This window comes from Lynx canadensis, chromosome C1 (assembly GCF_007474595.2).
Source record: "Lynx canadensis isolate LIC74 chromosome C1, mLynCan4.pri.v2, whole genome shotgun sequence".
In the NCBI taxonomy this organism is placed as follows: domain Eukaryota; kingdom Metazoa; phylum Chordata; class Mammalia; order Carnivora; family Felidae; genus Lynx; species Lynx canadensis.
Window position 1 is genome coordinate 98,004,170 of NC_044310.1, and position 18,709 is coordinate 98,022,878.

At 49.2% G+C, this 18,709-nt stretch overlaps 1 protein-coding gene across 5 annotated transcripts in view; it reads right to left on the minus strand.

Annotated features, from left to right (window-relative positions):
* TSPAN2 (tetraspanin 2) overlaps positions 1 to 18,709 on the minus strand; it is a 56,457-nt gene that overhangs the window by 23,579 nt on the left and 14,169 nt on the right. For 2 of the 5 annotated variants that reach the window (XM_030326781.1, XM_030326786.1), the window contains 5 exons: positions 17,054 to 17,156; positions 5,008 to 5,105; positions 3,629 to 3,703; positions 2,273 to 2,371; positions 943 to 1,014 (listed from right to left, as the gene is read on the minus strand). In XM_030326781.1, the coding sequence (XP_030182641.1) occupies positions 943 to 1,014; positions 2,273 to 2,371; positions 3,629 to 3,703; positions 5,008 to 5,105; positions 17,054 to 17,156 (447 nt within the window). Of the gene's footprint in view, positions 1 to 942; positions 1,015 to 2,272; positions 2,372 to 3,628; positions 3,704 to 5,007; positions 5,106 to 11,662; positions 11,736 to 17,053; positions 17,157 to 18,709 lie in introns of those variants that run through there. The other 3 variants (XM_030326784.1, XM_030326783.1, XM_030326782.1) reach the window with 3 other exon arrangements.

Here is an 18,709-nt window from a genome sequence, read left to right on the forward strand (position 1 = left end):
CTTAGCTTCCTCCTCCCACTCCCCACTCACACACAAGAGATTGGCCAGGCCTGTTGATTCTACCCTCCGAACATCTCTGAATCGGCTGCCTCCTCTCCATCCCTACTGCTCGTGACTTGCATTAGCTCCTCATCCTCTCTTACCAAGGTGACCACAAGTGGCACCTACGTGGCCTCCCTCCAACACTCCCCAACCTTCTATTCTACCTGTCACACCCAGCAGCCTGAGTACTGTTTCTACAATGCAAAACGGACTATGATAATCCTCTGCTAAAAGAAACACCTTTCCCAAACTTCCAGGTGTAAAATCACGCCTTTGTCTGCCTTGCCCAAGAATGTCCCTCACCATCCCCTCTGGACTCCCTACTGTCCTGCAGTCCTGGACTTCCCTACTGCCATGCCTCTGTTCCTGCTGCTTCATGGGCCCAGAATGACCTTCCTTTGTCAAAATGCAGCTCAAGGATCTCAACTTCTGTGAAGCTTTCTGTGTCTACATTGTATTCTTTACAGGCTTCGGGCATACACCATCTCCCTTGACTAGTCTACAAGGCCACTGAGGCAGGAGCCATGTTTCATCTCAGAGTTTTCAGAACCTGGCACAAAACCTGGCACAGGGTTTCAGAACCTGGCACCTTCACTTGCTAAATGAAGCATTCATCAGTGACTTCCAGGGAGAGGTGGGTGGGGCAACGTTCTCAGGGTGCACACCTCTGGCCCTGGTGAGTTTAATTAATGCCATGGCATTTGCACCATTATGGGCAGGTCAGCTTACCATCATTTCCCAGGAGACCGGGAGACTAGGACTCAGCATTGCTTCATGTATTTTACATAGAATAAAGCTGAGGCTCAGAAGCCACTGGGAGATGGCCTTCTAGAATCATACCCAAGGGCAAGAGCCATCTTACAGTATAGATAGGATGGGAACCCTAGTAGAGAAGCTTACCTTGTGCCCTAGAAGTTCCTTTGGGCATGTGGGTTGGACCTGTTCAGAGCTTTCTTTTCCACAGCACTGAAACTAGAGAGTCAGAGAACAGCTTTTAGGGAACAGGAAGGAGGAGTGGGAGCTATAAGTCTGGGCATCACGGCGGAGGACTGGGGTACTGAGGCAGCAAAGCAGCTATGGGGCCAATCTCTGCAACCCAAACTGCCATTTCTAGGAAGATAGTGAAGAGTCACATAACCATGCTAGCAAAACAAGAAGAGAACTTCGGTAAAGTTGTCTGAGTTTTACGATGGGAAGTGACTCAAGGCAATCCAAACAAAGCAAGAAGCCAATGACAGTGTCTTGTGTAAATTGCTGTTTTTTAGACAGGAATTGGGTCCTTAGATTCTTTATTTCAGCCTGGGAGTAACTTACCCTGCTGAGTAGCTCAAGTTTTATGAGCTTCAGGAAGGGCTCATTAACTGGGGACAGTCTGGGACAGAGAGGAGAAGTGGCCACAGTAAATAAACCCCAGGGGCTGAAAGGCCAGGGCATGAAGTCAGGCCAACAAATAGGTGTCCTGCCTTAGGGCTGGCTCTTCAAAGACAAAGGAGACTGTGTGTTGCTTGATGTCCCTGGGGCAGCTGAGGCTGAACAGGATAAATGGTTGGCACCTTCCAGGACATTCCTGTGACAAACAGGAATGGGGCTACCCGGAAGCAATTAGTCCAGGGGTTCAGAGATACTTCTCCATACGGCAGTGGTTAATAAATCAGGATGACTCTGACCTGGCCCATCATCCATAAGCCCTTGTTGGTTAGCTGTGTGCAGCCCTCAGCACTGCACTGACGGCACAGTCCCACAGAACGTTCTAGGATAAAGGGAGCATAGCTGTCTCCGTGCCCTTTTGTGTTACAAATGGGGGAGCTGAGTGATTATCAGGGAGGCAAGGAAGTGGCTCAAGTCGCAAAGAGGCTCAGTGGCAGAGCTGCAGCTAGAAAGAGCTTTCCTGACTTGAAGGTCATGGTCGCTTCTATTACACCACCATGCCACCTTCTGAGACAGCTTGGAACTGATTTGGGCTGCTTTCTGGGCGCTCTTCTTTGTGCTCTTTTGTCTCTCTGGGGCACTTGCCCTGACTTCCTCTGGTGAACGCTGGGTGCCAGGTAGGCCCCTTCCTCTTCTAGGTTCTACGCGTAATGCCAATGGCGGCTCCTGTGAGGGCTGAAATACAGCTGCGGCATGGCTTCACCAAAGTTATTCTGACCTTTAAGCCAAGTGAAGACAGAGGTCCTGACTAACGCATGGTCTTCAGAAGATATGATGTTAAAGAAGAAGCAAAGTTACTTACTGTTGAGTGGAAGGTAATGAGGGTCCCATTTCCCTTTTCCCTGTCTTTCAGGTAATCATTATAAGCCTCTTCATACATGGTCTGAACATGCCGTATAGCCTGAAAAAATACCAGGAAAACTGTGGGAAGTTCCAAACATTCTCCTTTCATCAAGGAAAACCCCCTCTTCCTTACCCTTGGAAAATACAGCCTGTCCCTGTGTTTATCTGTATTTTAAGTCAATTCTGCATTTATGGAATAGATTATAGATTCTGGAGTTTCGTAGATACTTCTGGAGATGGGAGGACAGACTAACCAAGAATAACTTTCATAGACTAGAAAGATTTCTTTAAGTGGAGGTTCTCAAACTTGAATGGACATCAGCATCCACCGAGCCCCAGACTCTGGGGCCTCCCCAGGAGATTCTGACATACAGGGAGTGGGGACTTAGGCATTCTTGGTACCCCACTGGTTAAAAGTATTCAAGTCTATTCATGACATGGTTTGAAAGATGTTCATGATTGAGGAACGCTGTTTCAGCATATAAATATCGTAGAAAACATAGAGAATGCTTTTTCTGATATAAAGGCATGTGATCTGACATCCATAAAGATCTCAAAAAGTCATTAGATCCAATTCCTCCAACCTGCAAATATAGCCAGCTACTTCAGAAACATTCCAAAGGAGGTGATATTTACTTATTCTACATGTTCACCATTTTTTTTTACATCTAAAGTAAGTTCATAAACACAATATTGATAGCACATGAATTTACATGAAATACAGTACATTTAAGACTCCATTCTTCCTCCTTTTCACTCCCCTCTTTCCCACAGTGTGTTTTAACCTTCTAAAAAGGACGTTTCCTCTGTGGGTTCTTCTGATAACCTATTTTGGACACCTATAGTTTGAGCACAAATCTAAAGAGACTGGCTTCACCAGCACACAGCAGGTCAGGCTTTAGTCTTCAAGGATGATGTGGCCTCTTTCCAGGCCGAGCCCTATGGACAAATATTAGTCCAACAAGGGATGAAAATGCATGTTCCTCTTGATCCCTCTTTCTCACGAATGCAATTTATCCCCTTTCCCCATTACAAATAGGATAATCTTAAGATAAATATCCTTTAAAAAATCATAGCCCCTTTCATAAATCTAATGAAAGCTATGAACTATCTCCTCAGAAAAATGTGTGCACATACGTATATACACCCGCATAGGTCTGCACGATATTTCCAGGTTAAGACATTCTGCGCCAATGAGAAACGTGGGGGTTATTTAGTTTTGTAATACCATTGTGGGTGTAATATTCTCATATCCTTTGCCATAAAGAGACCCTTTAACCATCGTAAAAAGAAATTGCATGTAATTTCTACTTACTACACCCTTGCCTATAAAAGCAAATACTCCAGTGGTTACTTCAGCAGCAAAGATCACCAGTAGGCAGGTGAAGAACTATAGAGGAGAGAAAACATTCACTTCATTAACTCAATACCTTTTCAATGTATTCAGCCTCTTTAATTCTAGTTCCATTTGGAAAACATGAGGCAAGATTATTCATTCGAATTGATCTAGTAGGAAGTATTTGTCCCCCCCTCCCCTGGAGCTTGTTTATGCGTTCATTTGCTCATTGATTCATTCAGTGATTGTTTATTGAGCATTTACTCTGCACCAGGCACTGTCCTTGGCACTGGGTATTCAATGGTGAATAAGGTAAGATCCCAACGTCTCTGCGATCATGGGCCTCATCTTGGAAAATGGTAAATATGATAAAGGAGTAAAGCACTAAAAAAAGGTGAGTTGGATAATTTCAGACACTGATAAAGAAACCCCACCATTCAGAACAGTGCCTGGCACCTATGCGCTGAACGAATTCTTGAACAAAAGAGATACTACGAAGATCTAAAACAAGGCCAGGAGATAGGGAGCAACTGGTGGGGCCTGGGGCCTGTGAGGGCTTCTCTGGGGAGTGGGGGTGGTGGTGAGGGGTGGCCTCCCGGACAGATTTCTGTTCCGGTCTCTTGGGTCGGCTCTATGTTAAGAGATAAATGAGAGAGATGCTCAGCAACAGGGGAAAGACAGGCAGAATGCAGGACTGAGGAAATGAGTTAAGAGATTTTACACAGCAAGAGATCAGAAGCAGCAGACACGGTTTAAAAATCAAAGATTGCAACGAGTAAGCAGAGACTGCCCTCTGAAATTGCTGTTTCTGACCCCTCATGGAGAAATACGAAATCCTTCTCTCTTCTGACCCCTCTTCCTTCTCCCCGTTTCTCTTAGGTCGCTCTGGCATTGGATGTGTATAGCAGTAACTGAAATTCGTTTTTTTTTTTTTTTTTTTTTTTTTTTTTTTTTGACAGAGGCTGCTTGTTAAAATAACCCACAAGAGAGATGTTTGGCTAACTTATTGATCTCAAACAGCAATTCTTTTCTTGTAGATAACAGCACTTCCCTGGCTATAGGAATCTTAGCTGCCTCACTGGGAAGTACTTTTGAAAGAACAATCATAATTACCCCCTACAATTATTAGGCACCTTTCCTTTCAAAACATCTTCACACTAATGACCTCATTTTTTTTTTTCATATTTTCCATATGAGGCAGGGACAAAGATAATATTATTCTTAAGCAAGAGATGGAGAAAACGGAGACTCAGGGAGAGGGAGCGAGTGCCAAGGTCTCAGTGGGCCCGAGGAGCTGGCGCTGGAGGCCCGATCTCCAGTGCCCTTCAGACCAGTCCCCTCCCACATGCCCCACTTACAGATCCGAGCACACACTGCGACTCCCGCATGGCTCCGCAGCACCCGAAGAAGCCCACAGCCATCATCAGGGCCCCTGCTCCAACCAGTACATACAGTCCTGCAGGGAAGAGGTCAGAGGGGACACTGAGCACCTAGCCCGCTTGCTCCCCTGCTGCGCCAGGTGTCCCTGCAGAGCAGAGCATGGCTGCTGACAGTATAATGGGGAGCACTTGCTGAATGCTTGCTGAGTGTGCACCTGACAGAACCCGCACCGGGGTCCTGGGAGGTAGGGGGTACGATTATCCCCGGTGGACAGAGAAAGCTGACACCTACAGAGGTGAAGGGACCTACTCACTGTCACTTGAGCGGCAGTGACTAGTCCAAATTCCACGGCTCATGCTCTTAATCCCCTCCAGGTGCCTCCTACATGCCGGGCACTTTACCTTTCAGATTTCTACCTTCCCTGGAAAGTGGGTATCACTATAATTTGCGGGAAAGTAGTACAGTGAGTCCAGGGGTGGTCAGGAGTCAGTGCTGGAGCTGGGACACAAACCCACACCTTTCCAGGAGACCCTTGGGCCATCACGGCACTCTGGAATTAATGGCTGTCTCCATCACAGGAGAGGCTGTGAGGACAAAGTGTCTGGAAGGGAAAAGGGCTGATGGTCTGCCCAGGCACAGATGGGGAAGCAGGGACAGGGTGGGGCAGAACAGGGGGTCTTTGTTTACCAAGAGGGGCAGGAAGACACAGGAATAAGGCAGTCAAGTTTGGTTGAGAATCACCAACTGTAGAGGGCATCACCACGAACACTGGACACATGGGAGGTGGCAATGTTCCAAGAAAGTAGCCAATGAGAGGAGGTGACAGGCTAATACACACCAAATACTATTCCTAATACCACAGTAGCTACATTTATTAAGGGCTTATTTTTTCCAGGCACTGTTTTAAGCACCTGGCACAGATTGATTAATTTTATCTTCCTGAGGCAGGTACCATTATATCCATTTTCTAGAGAAACTAGTCCCCAAATGGTTAAGTGATTTGCTCAAGAAGATAGAGCTGGGATAAAAATACCCATGTGCCTCTAAAGCTAGCTCATCATGGTTAGCCTACCCTGCCCTGTCTCGTTGGTAATACCAGCAGCCTCATTGCTGGCGCTAATCCCACTCAGTCCTGAAGTCAAGCCACAGGAACCACTGTTCTCACAGAGAAAGAAAAGGACAGAAATGTTCTTGTTCGGAGACAAATAAAGCCAAGCCCTTTCTTATTTCCTTTTCTGATCCGGAGATAAGTCAGAACACAATGTGGGGGCCTGGCACTTGACTTGCTTAGAGTAATGCTAATTGTCCCTATTTTATTTTTTTGCATTGTATTCATCTGAGTCACCTGGAAACCACTCCCAGTCACCGAAAGGGTGGGAGCCAGCCGGTGTCCCACCTCCGTGGGGAAAGCCTGAGCCGGGTGCCTCCGGGGGGCCCCTCTCAGTGCTGACGGTTGTTTGTGGGCAGATCTGTCTGGTCCCTGACACAGACAGGGTGACACCCAGGCAGCTCCGCTTCCTGTAGCACCCCAGCTCTTCTCGGGGCCCCTGGGACGGGGAAGCCCTGCCGTGCTGCGGTCCTGTGGCAGGTTATTTATTTACTTCCTGCTACGCCAGATCTGCCACTCCCTCCCCTTCCCTTTTCGCTAAAAGAATTGACCTAGTGTGGAACGGACGTGAGAATGAGAAATGACACCATGTTAAAGACAATACTGTTGTTGGCTCCACTGCCTACACACCTTATTGCTTTAAAAATTTTATTTTTCAAAGCTCTTTCACTTTCATCCTCTTACTGGTTTCTCAAACAAGCCTGTAAGGTAAGGCGAGTGTTCTATTTCTGTTTTGCCGACGGGGGTCAGAGAGGCAAGGTGGCTCCAGGCGGGACACCCGGGACTGGAGACCTGATCCCCACCCTACTGGAACAGGCTGCAGGAAGGCAGCAACACCGTACTCAGTTCCCTCACAGAAGATCTCATGGTTGGGCTACCTTAATATATTGATTTCCCATTTAAAATGTTCACTGTGGGGGCACCTGGGTGGTTCTGTCGGCTGAGCATCCTACTTGGGCTCAGGTCATGATCTCGAAGTTCGTGGGTTCGAGCCCCAGGTCTGCTGTCAGCGCAGAGCCTGCTTTGGATCCTCTGTCCCCCTCTCTCCGCCCCGCCCCCCTTGAGCTCTCTCTCTCAAAACATAAATAAACATTAGAAAATTTTTTTAACGGTCATGGTCTCCCACTGCTACAAGATCTACTCTACAGGTTCCGCTTACAGTAACAGCCTAGGGACTGGGCTCACCTTGATCCTCATCTAGCCCATGCTCTGGCCACAGGGGAGTTTATCGTGATCTGACCCGGCCAGCTCTTTTCCATTTTGTGCTTTTGCAGGCTATCCTATTTGTCTGTCTTCTGTAGATTTTAAGTCCACAAACAACCCTTATTCACCCTATCTAGACTACGCTGACACAAGGCGGGATTCTTGATCAGTGTTTGTTGGATGAGGGGATAAAGAAAGAACATATCAAATCTGAAGTTCTGGACTGGCTGCCTGCCATCGCCCATCTTTGCTTAGAGATACATGCTAGGAATACATCTCAACCAACCTCCATGAAGCTGCCACAGGGTGGGCTCTCTCAAGGTCGGGCAGATGAGTGCATGGCTGCACACTCTGAGAAAGCGGGGGTGCAGTGGACAGAGGCACAGGGGCCTGAGGAGGACACAGTTGTTCCCCACTGCAAACAGGCTCACTCGGTTCCACGGGCAACAATCCTCTCCCTTCTGAAATAATACGAGCTCGCCAAGAAAATCTGCTGATTGGTATAGTAGTCCATTCTTAGGCTGTCAGAGTCTAGAGCTCAGAGCAAAAACACCCTGGAACTGACCCGGCAGCTCCAAATTCAGAGGCCTCTCCCCAGCAAACCTCAGTTTGTGTATGCGTGGGCCACATGACTCAGCCCAGTGCCAAATGAGCACTGCTTGTTGGAGCTTAAGGGAAAATCAGACGAATTCCTTAGGCCTCTGGAAAGCAGTTCCCAGTCTTGTTGTAAAACTGCACACCATAAGGCCACCTGTGGCTTCCAAGGACACCTTATCCTTTTTCTGATCTGGCCCTCAAAAAATAGCTGTTGCCACCTGGGTGGCTCAGTGGGTTGAGCATCCAACTTTGGCTCAGGTCACGATCTCAAAGTTTGTGAGTTCGAGCCCCGCATCAGGCTCTGTGCTGACAGCTTGGAGCCTGGAGCCTGCTTCGGATTCTGTGTCTCCCTCTCCCTCTGCCCCTCCTCTGCTCATGCCTGGTCTCTTTTTCTCTCCCTCTCAAAAAATAAACATTAAAAAAATAGCTGTTGAATGAATACATTAATTGACAGTCACATTTGAATTCCAAGATGGTTTCTGTAGAACCCTTTCCCTCTCAGGCGGCTGGTGTGACAAGTGTATTACCGAGTTCTTACATTCCCCTATGCCTTCCAAGTCCTATTTCCCTCGATTTGAGAAAAAAAAAAAAGAGTAAACACCTTGAAAACACATTTTTATCATTAATAGCTGGGCCTTGTGATGCAAGTGATCTTCAGGTGACACACTATCACCAAATCCCTGACAATTCCATCGCTCGTTTCTTACATTCCAGATTCTTCTTTTTAAGCCAGAAGCACCATTTAGTTAACATGGAAAGGAGACAGCAACCTCCAAAAAGCCTTGTCGGCATCAACTCATTTCAAAACGGCTTCCCCTTTTAGGGACTGGAGAGTGGCCTGGTCATCAATTATAGTGGCTTTCTGGCAGCAGATGGTTTTACACACTCGGCTAATGACCATTTGTCGTCTGGAATATTGGATGGGGGTTGGCTTATGGGGACAGTAAAGACTCGGGTTCTATCTAAATAACAACAGCTATTGGTTATCGAGTCGTGCTGTAAGTAGCGTAACATGTATTAGTCATGGAGTCATTCAGGGCTAGAGTAACAGGTGCCACTTCCTGGAGCCTCAGCCTGCTCTGTGCGGACTCTGCATTGTGACCTTGACAAGCATCATCTCGGGAACCTGCCGCCTGACAAGCCTCAATGCTGTCAACTCTTCTCTCACTGACTACCGGCACCTAAACCATTCCTTTCTCTCTCTTTCCTTCTCTTTTCGTCCCATGGAACCATGCGTCCCGTGGGCTGTGGGCCGGCTCCTTCCTTGATTGAGGAACACGGCAACCTACCTACACAAAACAACAAAGCTACACGACAGGTACTGCGTGTAAGCACGCTCACGTGTTAAATCATCTCATGCTGTGACGTCTGTGGTGCTGGTACTCCCATTTCACAGCTGGGGAATCGGAGACACAGACAGTTTAAGTCACTTCCCTGCGACTGCACAGCTCATGGACGGTGCAAAACTGGAACTGAACTAGGGAGTCTATTCCAAAGGGCACCCCCCCCCCAACTCCTACAGGGCAATTCCGGTAGGAATGCAGGAGAACAAAGGCTCACAGCTGGAAGTCTGTTAACTTTGTAACTTATAAATGTCAGGAGGGTTCTTTCTTCTTCCTTGAGAGAAGGGCTTGAGGAGTCTCTAGTGGATGATGTCTGGGTTTTCCTCTGAAAATACAGGGCTGGGAGCCAGAGACCCATGCCTGTCAACTGAGCTTTAGGTACCTCCCCTTAGTCCTCAGTTTTGTCATCTGCAGTATGGATAACAATCTAACTTGTAAAAAAAGGCTTCGGGGAAATTGTCTCAACAACGTGAGCTACGGCACATCTCTTCTGCAGCCACTATGACCGTCATGTACAACTGAAAACCAAGAAGTGAAAAAAAAAATATTAGTGGGGTGAGTCAGAGTTTTGAGAAAAGGCAGGCCGGCTCCTCAGCGTTCAGCACTGCGTCCAGCCCGCAATCAGAGCCAGGCTCCCGGACTCTGAATTCAACAGGGAGACACAGCTGTAGGCAGTCAGCCTGTGACCCCAAAGGGCCAAAGGACTGCTGTTTGTGTGGGCAGCCCCTTCGTGGAGAAAACCTGCCAACGTCCTCTGCTCACGGGACACGACTTCAGGCTCTCCAGCACATGCCATCTGTCCAGGCTTCCAAGGGCTTAGGGGAGGCCTCCCTGCCCCCCAAGAAGCCCCCTGCGGTATCTGCCCCTCTACGAGGCAGCCCTAGAGACAGACTGACAGGAAGTCAGAGGGGCAGATGGGTAGAGTTTGGAAGACACGGGGGTGGGAGAGCTTCCCCTTGGAGCTCACTGAGAGAGACTACAGTGGACAGAGTGCAGGAAGCCCCAAGCCACCCAAGCCTCTCTTGCCAGGCTCTCCTTTGTCCATGTTAGCACTCAGGGGACACAGACTTCCTGCGTCAGCCTCCAGACCCCGGCCTGGACTCAGAGGACCTGGAGAAGGGGCGGCAGGAGACAGTCTGACCACCCTCACGCCCTGCCCTCAGTGCCAGCTCCCCCCAGGGCTTGTGGCTGGATCCTTTCCACCCTGTCCCCAGCTCACATCAGGGTAGATCTTCATCACAGGAAGGGAGCCTCTTTCCATCACAAGGAGAAAGAACTAAGGATCCCAGACAGGAAAGCATTCCCCCAAAGATGGAGGAAGTTCTCCTACAAAGCATGGCAGTCATTTGCCCAGAAGCAGGCAGCTAGACCACGTGTCCTCCCGAGGTCCCTCTCAGAGGGGACGGACTCTAGGCTGTGAGGCCCTGTTTCTTTCAGAACCACTTGAATGTGCCAAGCCCATTCACCGACGCTCTTTAACAAAGGGGTGATAAGAGTTTGGTGGGCTGATTGCTCTGGAACTTACTCTGCAAAGAAAACACACAGATTAGTGACTGGTGCCCTGTGACATGAAGTGAGATTTTCCAAAAGCTGGGCCTGCTTCTTTTTTAAAGTCCTATTACCTCACACTGTTTGCTATGCAAGTCCATAAATGGTGTCTGGGTGTATTTTTCTCCTCATTTGATTGCCAGAGAGCAGGTATCTTTCCGATTTGGAAAATTATTTATTGAGGAAGGAAGTTATCGCCTTCTATAAACGTGGGTTATATTGCTTCACTTAGAAGGAATATTTAAAGTGAAGAAAAGATCTCTGACTTCACAGGACTTTTTATTGTTGCCTCTAACCAGAGAAGCAGCTTGGGGAAACAAACAAGGAGACCTGGGTGGTGGGCTGGGCCCCATCACGAAGAGCTGGAAAACCATGGCTGACTGCCAACCCCCGCTGCTCTACCCACTGGTTTCTAGTTTCTTGATAACACATTTCGCTGAACTTCAAGCACTGACCATGAGCGTTTCACCAGCCACTCAAGGGAAGACACAGGGAAGGGAAGTGTGGCTGAGGAAGAACTAAGGGTGGGCAGACCCACATCCATGCCCCAGGCCGCTAAAAACACACAAGATGGACCTCAGGCCCAGTTTATAGCCTGTTGTTTTCCCTAACCTGAATTCACTTCCTCCTCATCTCCGTGAGAGACACAAACCTTCTCCACTCAGTCTCTGTGGTCTGCCCCACCTCAACCTCTAAGGCAGGCATGAAGCCCAGGCCTCGGCCAAAAAGCCCATTCCAGTAACTGGTGTGGGAACAGGCACTGGACCCAAGATTGCCAGTAAGAGTGAGGCTCAGGACTTTGGTTAGAGCTGCTGGAATGAAAGAAGTATGTACCTCCGTTGCCAGTGTTGCTCGGGAGATGGCACCTGGAGCTGGGAGCAGCCATGTTGTCACGTCTAATGGGAACCCGCCCAAGAATGGAGCCAAAGGGGAGCAGGGCTAAGAGATGGGTACAGGCTGGGCTCCGACCGCACCACCTGCACCCCCGAGATGAGTACTGATCCTGGACTTTTCAGTTTTGTGAGTCAAGAAATTTCTGTTTTGCTCAAGACAGTGGGAGTCAAGTTTCTGTGACTGGATTTGAAAAGGGTCCTGACAGATACGTCCATAAAGATATGACATTTCTTGCATCTTGAGCAGTTCATTTTGCTTTCGTTTCAAAAATAGGATCAGGAATGTCTGTATGGAGCCTCTTCACCCTCTTACTCAGCACAGGAAATCTCCCGAATTGATAATCACTCCATTATGATTTTTGCCACGTTCGTGGTTAAATACCGATGTAGAGGAAAGCTCACTTCTATCTGTGGAAATCTGCTCAGCTTCTTTGGTTTACAAAATCATTAAAAAGGTTCTCTTCTGTTGGCCCCAGATGTACACCTGTGAAATTCCTATCAGCACTTTGTTTCCGGGACAACACATACAGGCTGCTCCCGAGACTGGCTTTCACCTCAGGTCCACATCCCTCCCCCTCTCTCTGAGCAGGATCCCTTCCTTCTGCAACTCAAGGTTCCACTGAAAATCATTAATTATTACTTCTAGGCTTGACTCTTCTATCACTGATATCTTTTGTCATTTTGATTCTTTCTATTCCTGACTTTAATAATGTTTAATAATAACGTTTAATAACATTTCTTATCTGCCTGTCTCTTTCTTCACAGTCCCTACTATTGACAACCCCCAAGGGTTATGTCCTATGTCTGCCTATGTCAATAACCTAGCATGGGCTATCTCCCCTCTCATTCTGCCGCTGCCAGAATAATCTCTTTAAAATGAACTGCCAGGGTACCTGGGTGGCTCAGTTGGTGGAGCGTCCAGCTCTTGATCTCGGCTCAGGGCATTATCTCACAGTTCATGGGTTTGAGACCCGCGCTGGGCTCTGTGCACGGAGTCTGCTTGGGATTCTCTCCCTCCCCTGCTTGTGCGCTCTCTCTCTCTCTCTCTCTCTCTCTCAAGATAAATAAACTCAAAAACAAACGCAGCGCTGATCATGCCTCCCCCAAACCCTGAATTATTCCTCTACTGATTACCAAATTAACAAGTTTTGACATTCAGGGTCCTCTGTGATTGTCCTCCTCCCTCTCTGGCACTTCTTTTTTTGTTTGTTTGTTTAACATTTATTTATTTATTTTGAGGGGGAGAGAGAGAGAGCAAGCGCATGAGCAGGGGAGGGGCAGAGAGAGAATCCCAAGAAGGCTCCTCACTGTCAGTGCAGAGCCCATCGTGGGGCTCGATCTCACAGACCATGAGAACATAACTGGAGCTGAAATCAAGAGTCAGATGCTTAACCCACCGAGTGACCCAGGCGCCCCCTCCCTGGCCCTTCGAGTCCTACTTCCCACCTTGCCCCAACCTGTTACACTCCAACCAGAGTTCTCTCCCCAGCCTGGGTTCACTGGTCACTGTCCTGTGGACATGCCTTGTGCCGTCTTGCCCTACAACCTTCACCATCCTCATTTTGCTTCCACTTACTGACTACAGTCTGGTCTTTCAAACCTACATCAGATCCTTGCCTCACCAGTTTAGAATGACCCCTGATTCACCCACTGCAAATACCACTTAGCTGGCATTTACGTGCTAGTTTCCATTAGAATTTGAGTTGTTAACTCCGTGAGTCTTTTCGAATAGGTTGCAAAGATACGTGGGAGAAAGTACAGCGTTCTCATCCTTTTTTGTGTGACTCCAGTGCCCACGACTGTAGATGCTGGGTGATGCATCCATGAATAGGTTATATTTTTTCCCAAATGGAGAAACCTCTAAAAAAATGGAAAGAATAGAGGCACCCCTGCTTGAATGAATACCTATGTTTGCATAAACCCACAGTTGATGAAATCCCCAAATTAAAACAGCCAGGAAGAGATCACTAGATAACCAGACGCTTATCATCATTGAAAGGGAGACAGCTTTTCTTACATGTGTTTCACATAACCCAGGCCTTCATGACCTTTTAAAATGGGTTTTCTTCACTGGTGCTGAAAATTTCCAGTTCAAGCTCAGAAACTGCATTATAGAGATTTACATCTGTCAACCTCAAACTTGGTGAGGAGGTGGGTAGGTGGCTGGGCATTAGGCAGTTACTTATTGCCAAACACCTTGAAGGAGAACGTCTGCCTGTAAGTGAACTGGTTGATGTTTCCCATGTTTTGGTTCTAGCAAAGGGCGGGCTCCCCCCCAGCTTCCACCTGAAGGCAGAAATGCAGCTTTTGATGGAAAGTCTTGAGAGTCCCTCCCGAGGAAGAGGGGATAAATAGGGTGCCAGTGCGAAGCCAACAGCATGTGAAGAGAAGACAGACTGAATGTTAATAACCCTGAACCACTGCGTGCCTGGATTTCAGGAGCAAAAGATTTCCGCTGTTTTATTGGGACGGATGTCATGTTACGCCATCAGGTAACTACTGGCTTCAGAGTAGGGAGAGAAAATATTGTTGACCCTGGGCATCAGCTATAGTTGGTTGGAGGGGCTAGGTTAGGAAGACTGTGGTAAGAGAGCAGCCTGAACAATTAGCCATCACTTCCCCAGGAGAGGGAAATGGTGGATAACTGCTTGCCTTATGTTTGCCAGTGCTAATTCCGAGTCATGAGTAACGCTCTCCCTAACTCATTCGGTCTGTCTGAAACCCACCTGTCTTCCAAGGCCTCGTTCAAGCCCCCCTCCACCTGAGACTGTCCTGCTGGCCCCTAGTGCTTTCTCTCACTTCTTCTTCTTCTCCTCCTTTTTTAAGGTAAGCTCTAGGCCCAACGTGGAGCACACACTCATGAGCCTGAGATCAAGAGTAGCATGTTCTTCTGACTGGGTCGGCCAGGTGGCTATTAGAAGTGTCCCCTAAATCTGTGACGCTGGTTTCATGTGACTGCTAAAGGCACAGGCACATACACCACCACTGTTCCCACACAATCTTTTCTCTTTTTTTCGTCTTTTTTTTAGTAGGCTCTATGCCCAATATGGGGTTTGAACCCATGACCCCGAGATCAAGGGTTGCATGCTCCCCTGACTGAGCCAGCCAGGCAGGCGCCCCTTCTACTTCCTAATTCAGTGGTTATGCTTGGGCCACTCGTTAGCACTTAAGTTTGCTTGTGATTGTTGTCTGCTGTTTATTACTGCACATGTCTGAGAGGCAAGAATCCCAGGACGACAGGATCAAACCACGCCGGCTAATCCAGAGGGTGCTGAGGTGTGACTATGCTGAACCGAGTCAGACATCCCGGGGAACAAGTATGAAGTAAGCAGGTCCTGGACTACCAGCAGCATATGGGGGCTGGGGAGGGGGGAGGCAGGGAGATTCATTCCTTCTGCTCCCCTCCCCTGACTGTTTCTGCGCATCCCCGGGGAGGTGGCGCAGGACAAGGACAGGCCGAGCTTTGTCTTGGGGCACTGGGGCCTGCCCTGGGATGGAGACGAGGTTTTCAGAGCCAGGAGTGCCTCAAGGAGAAATATGTTAAATGTGCGTGCCGGCTCTGGACGGAAGGGTGTGCACTCCCTGGAAACCACGTGAGTGGAAAAGAGCGTTTCGGTGCTAAGCACGATGGCAGATTCCTCCGCTCCGTCCTTGGCACAAAACCCTGACTTTGTCCAAGGGTCAGAGGCCCTCCGGGGAGCCTGGGCCCCTTCCCAAGCCCAGGGTGCCTCCCCATTAGTCAGAGAGCCAGTCACAGTAGTTCTCTTCTCGGCTGTGATTGGCTTAGGCTGGAACACACGGTACAGTCCTGGCCAATAAGCTGCGAGGAGAGGTCTGCTGGGGGTCTTCGGACAAAGGTGGTATTCATCCCTAAAAGGGGCCACGCGAGGTGAAACTTCTTTTTTTTCTCTTTTGGAGGTTGCCGTATGAGGACATGAGACGTGGAGCCACAACGGCTGTCTTTTAAACCCGAGGGGAGGTGTCTGAGGTTATCCCAAGGACTGCCGGTGGAAAGACGGAAAAACCCTGGCTCCTTGATGACTTTGCTGGACCCAGAACTAGCTCTGGAGACGAGACTCCCCACCGCCACTCTTCCCTCCCCACGTTTCATCAATTTCGATATACATTTTACATATTTACACTTTAATGTTTCTAAAATTAGCATGCATATTTTAGGGGCGGTCATGGCTGAATTGGCAGCATGTCTTCTTTCCCACCTCAAGGTGGAACTTAAAATAATTGTGTGTTTTACAAAAGACTGCATCTAAGATTTGATGAATGTGGAGTGTCCTTACAGTTACCCGTCTTGTAGTAGGTTTTCTTGTTACTTGCTCCTGGGAGTATCCTCGCCGATCTGGCTGCTCTCTGCAGGAGGAGGCAGTGTGCAAAAGGTGCCAGGAACAGGAGGTGACACAGCTGTGGGTGGCCCTTCCTGGTGTGGACTGAGCCTGGGTGCTCAGTCCCCTCGGCCCGGCAGTGGACGTTGCTCTTCTCTGTGCTGGGAGCAAAGGACTTGCACAGGGCCCTGCTTCTCCCCCAGCAACTGACGCGGACCGTGTGGCTGCTACAGACCGTGAAATGGCCAGTCACACGGGGCTATGACCTGCAGTGACAACGGTCTGGAGCTTTTTGAAGTCTAGAGTCTGGGTGCACGCGGCTGGAGAGTGAGGACATTCGCAGAAGGGGACGAGGAGTAGATCAGAGGGACTAAACCCGGGGAAATGCTCAGCCCCTATTACTGACCACACTGTCTCAGAACTGCAGGCTGCCCTCGCAGCCCTCATCCCTTTCCTCCTGCTGGGCGGGGGAGGCAGCCTCTTCCCTGGGTAGGGAGCCCTGCCTTCTACAGGCCCTAGTTAGGGATGGACTGAGCACCTCCAAACTTTGAGATGTCTCCTCACTTTGAATTGTGTCTCTCTTATGACAATTTAAAATAGCAGATCACACACAAAAAAACCTGACTCGGCAGGGACCCCATCAGCCCAGACGGACAAGAGGATGACTGATTTTGTGGCGCACCCACCTCATTCGGAGGGCAAGAGGCAACCTTCTAACTCTTTGGAAATGAGATGTGGCTGAGAGAAGCACAGTGGGTCGGTCCTGGTCCTCCCACACTGGTCTTTCTTGATCCATGTGAGGAACGGGCAGGGTAGGGGTGCAGGGTCCTCGCCTGCCATGGCCACATGGCCCCTGCACCCTCGGAGCCAGGTGGAGTCTACAGGGGCCAGGTTTTGTGTCCTCACTTCCCCTCCGTAAGTCCAGGTGCGGGTTCTGCCCTAAGCCTCCAGGGCAGCTCTGGTAAAGCTTAGAGAAGCAAGCTGGGGTCACTCACCCATGTAGAAATACTCCGGGGACTTGTCCTCTGATGAGAAGTCCTTCATGGTGCCTCCAAACCGAAACCATAGTCCAAAACCAATGACGGCCGACCCTGCCAGCTGAAAGGGAAACAACCTGGTTTTTCAGGGAATGGAAAGGGATGGTGTACACATAATCTGGGAGTGGGCTGGGGGCACAGAGTGCTGAGGCTGGATGAGGGTATCCCTTCAGAAACCAGCCTGTCCGCCCTTCACGTTTCCTAGAGAAGGTGAAACAATGTGCTCAAAGCCTCTCAGGTACCTGATGTGATACCAGAACTGGGATTTCCTGATTCCAAGCCCAGAGTTTTCCCCATTCTGCCAGGCTGCCCTGCGGTGACCGGGCATAACAGCACAGCCTGGGAGGCATCTCAAAAAGAATGTTCCAATCAAAGTCCCCCTGGAAGGCATCTACCCTCTGCCACATCGTCCCTTGCTGGGCAGTCCGCACCTCCTCACCGACATCACAGTGAAAGGGGACCGTCACCACAACAGCAAGCTGAGCTCGAAGACCTGGAAGAAACCCACTTTTCTCAACTGGAAGAAAGCACACCACCTCAGAACCCGCTTTCACCTCATGAGTGTGCAGTGCCCAGTTAGAAAGCTCTTTTAGAGGGATCTAGAACCCTGTCTCCACCAGGGCCTCTATGATCACAGTACGGCCTGGGGATGGTTTTGCAGGCAGAGAGGGAGCTCGGCTGTTTTTTTGTTTTGTTTTGTTTTGGGTTTTTTTTTTTTTTCTTTTTGGTTGCTATTTTGAGTTTCCATGGAAAGTGAGAAAGGAAAAAATAATTTTCTGAAAAAGCACGGTCTGTGTACTGTGCGGCTCATGGAGAGGCCGTGTGGCTGGCGCAGGCAGCGGCTGGTAGACTCATTGCCTGCTTCCTCTCGGCCACTCCGAGGGCTTCTGTGAGGCTCCGCATCAACGCTGGGAGTCTTTCCTCCCGTCGCAGGACTGTCACAACTCCTGCCACAAACACCCATCTCGAATTGTGTCCTATCAGTCAATCAACAGATACTCGCTGGGCACCTGCTGGGCTCGGAGGCTCTCGGGGAAGCAAGCAGATGTCAAGATCGCCTCCTGGGTCGGCCAACCCCTCTCGTTGGTGTGGGGGCACCCGAGCCCATCATCACATGAGCAGTTCAGAGGCTGCTTCTGGCCCGACAGGGAAGAGCACACACACATGCTAGCAACAGGACAGGATGCGGTCAGGGCAGTAGAGGTTTTCCGAAGGAAAAGGGCATCAAAGTCAGGGTCAGACCAGAGCCCTTTGGATGCAGCATCCCTCCATTCGCAGGGCTGCTGCTAAAGGACCTGGTGCTCCCGTTTGGGGCTCTCTGGCTGGACTTACGTAAGGACTTTGTCCTTCCCTTGTCTCCAGGCCACTTCCCTCTGTGGCTGGCTTCTTCAGAAGAGCATGGGGAGTCAGAGGCGCTAGCGCTCCACCAGCTGGACTCTCTCATGTGGAATAAGTAAAAGTTTCCAGTACTTAGGGGAAAGCACTAATTGGATAATGTGAGGGACAGCTAAGGGAGCTGGAGTCTGCCAGCTTTTTATTTTTTTATTTTTTTTATAGCATTTATTCATTTTTGGAAGACGGAGAAAGACAGACCGTGAGCAGGGGAGGGGCAGA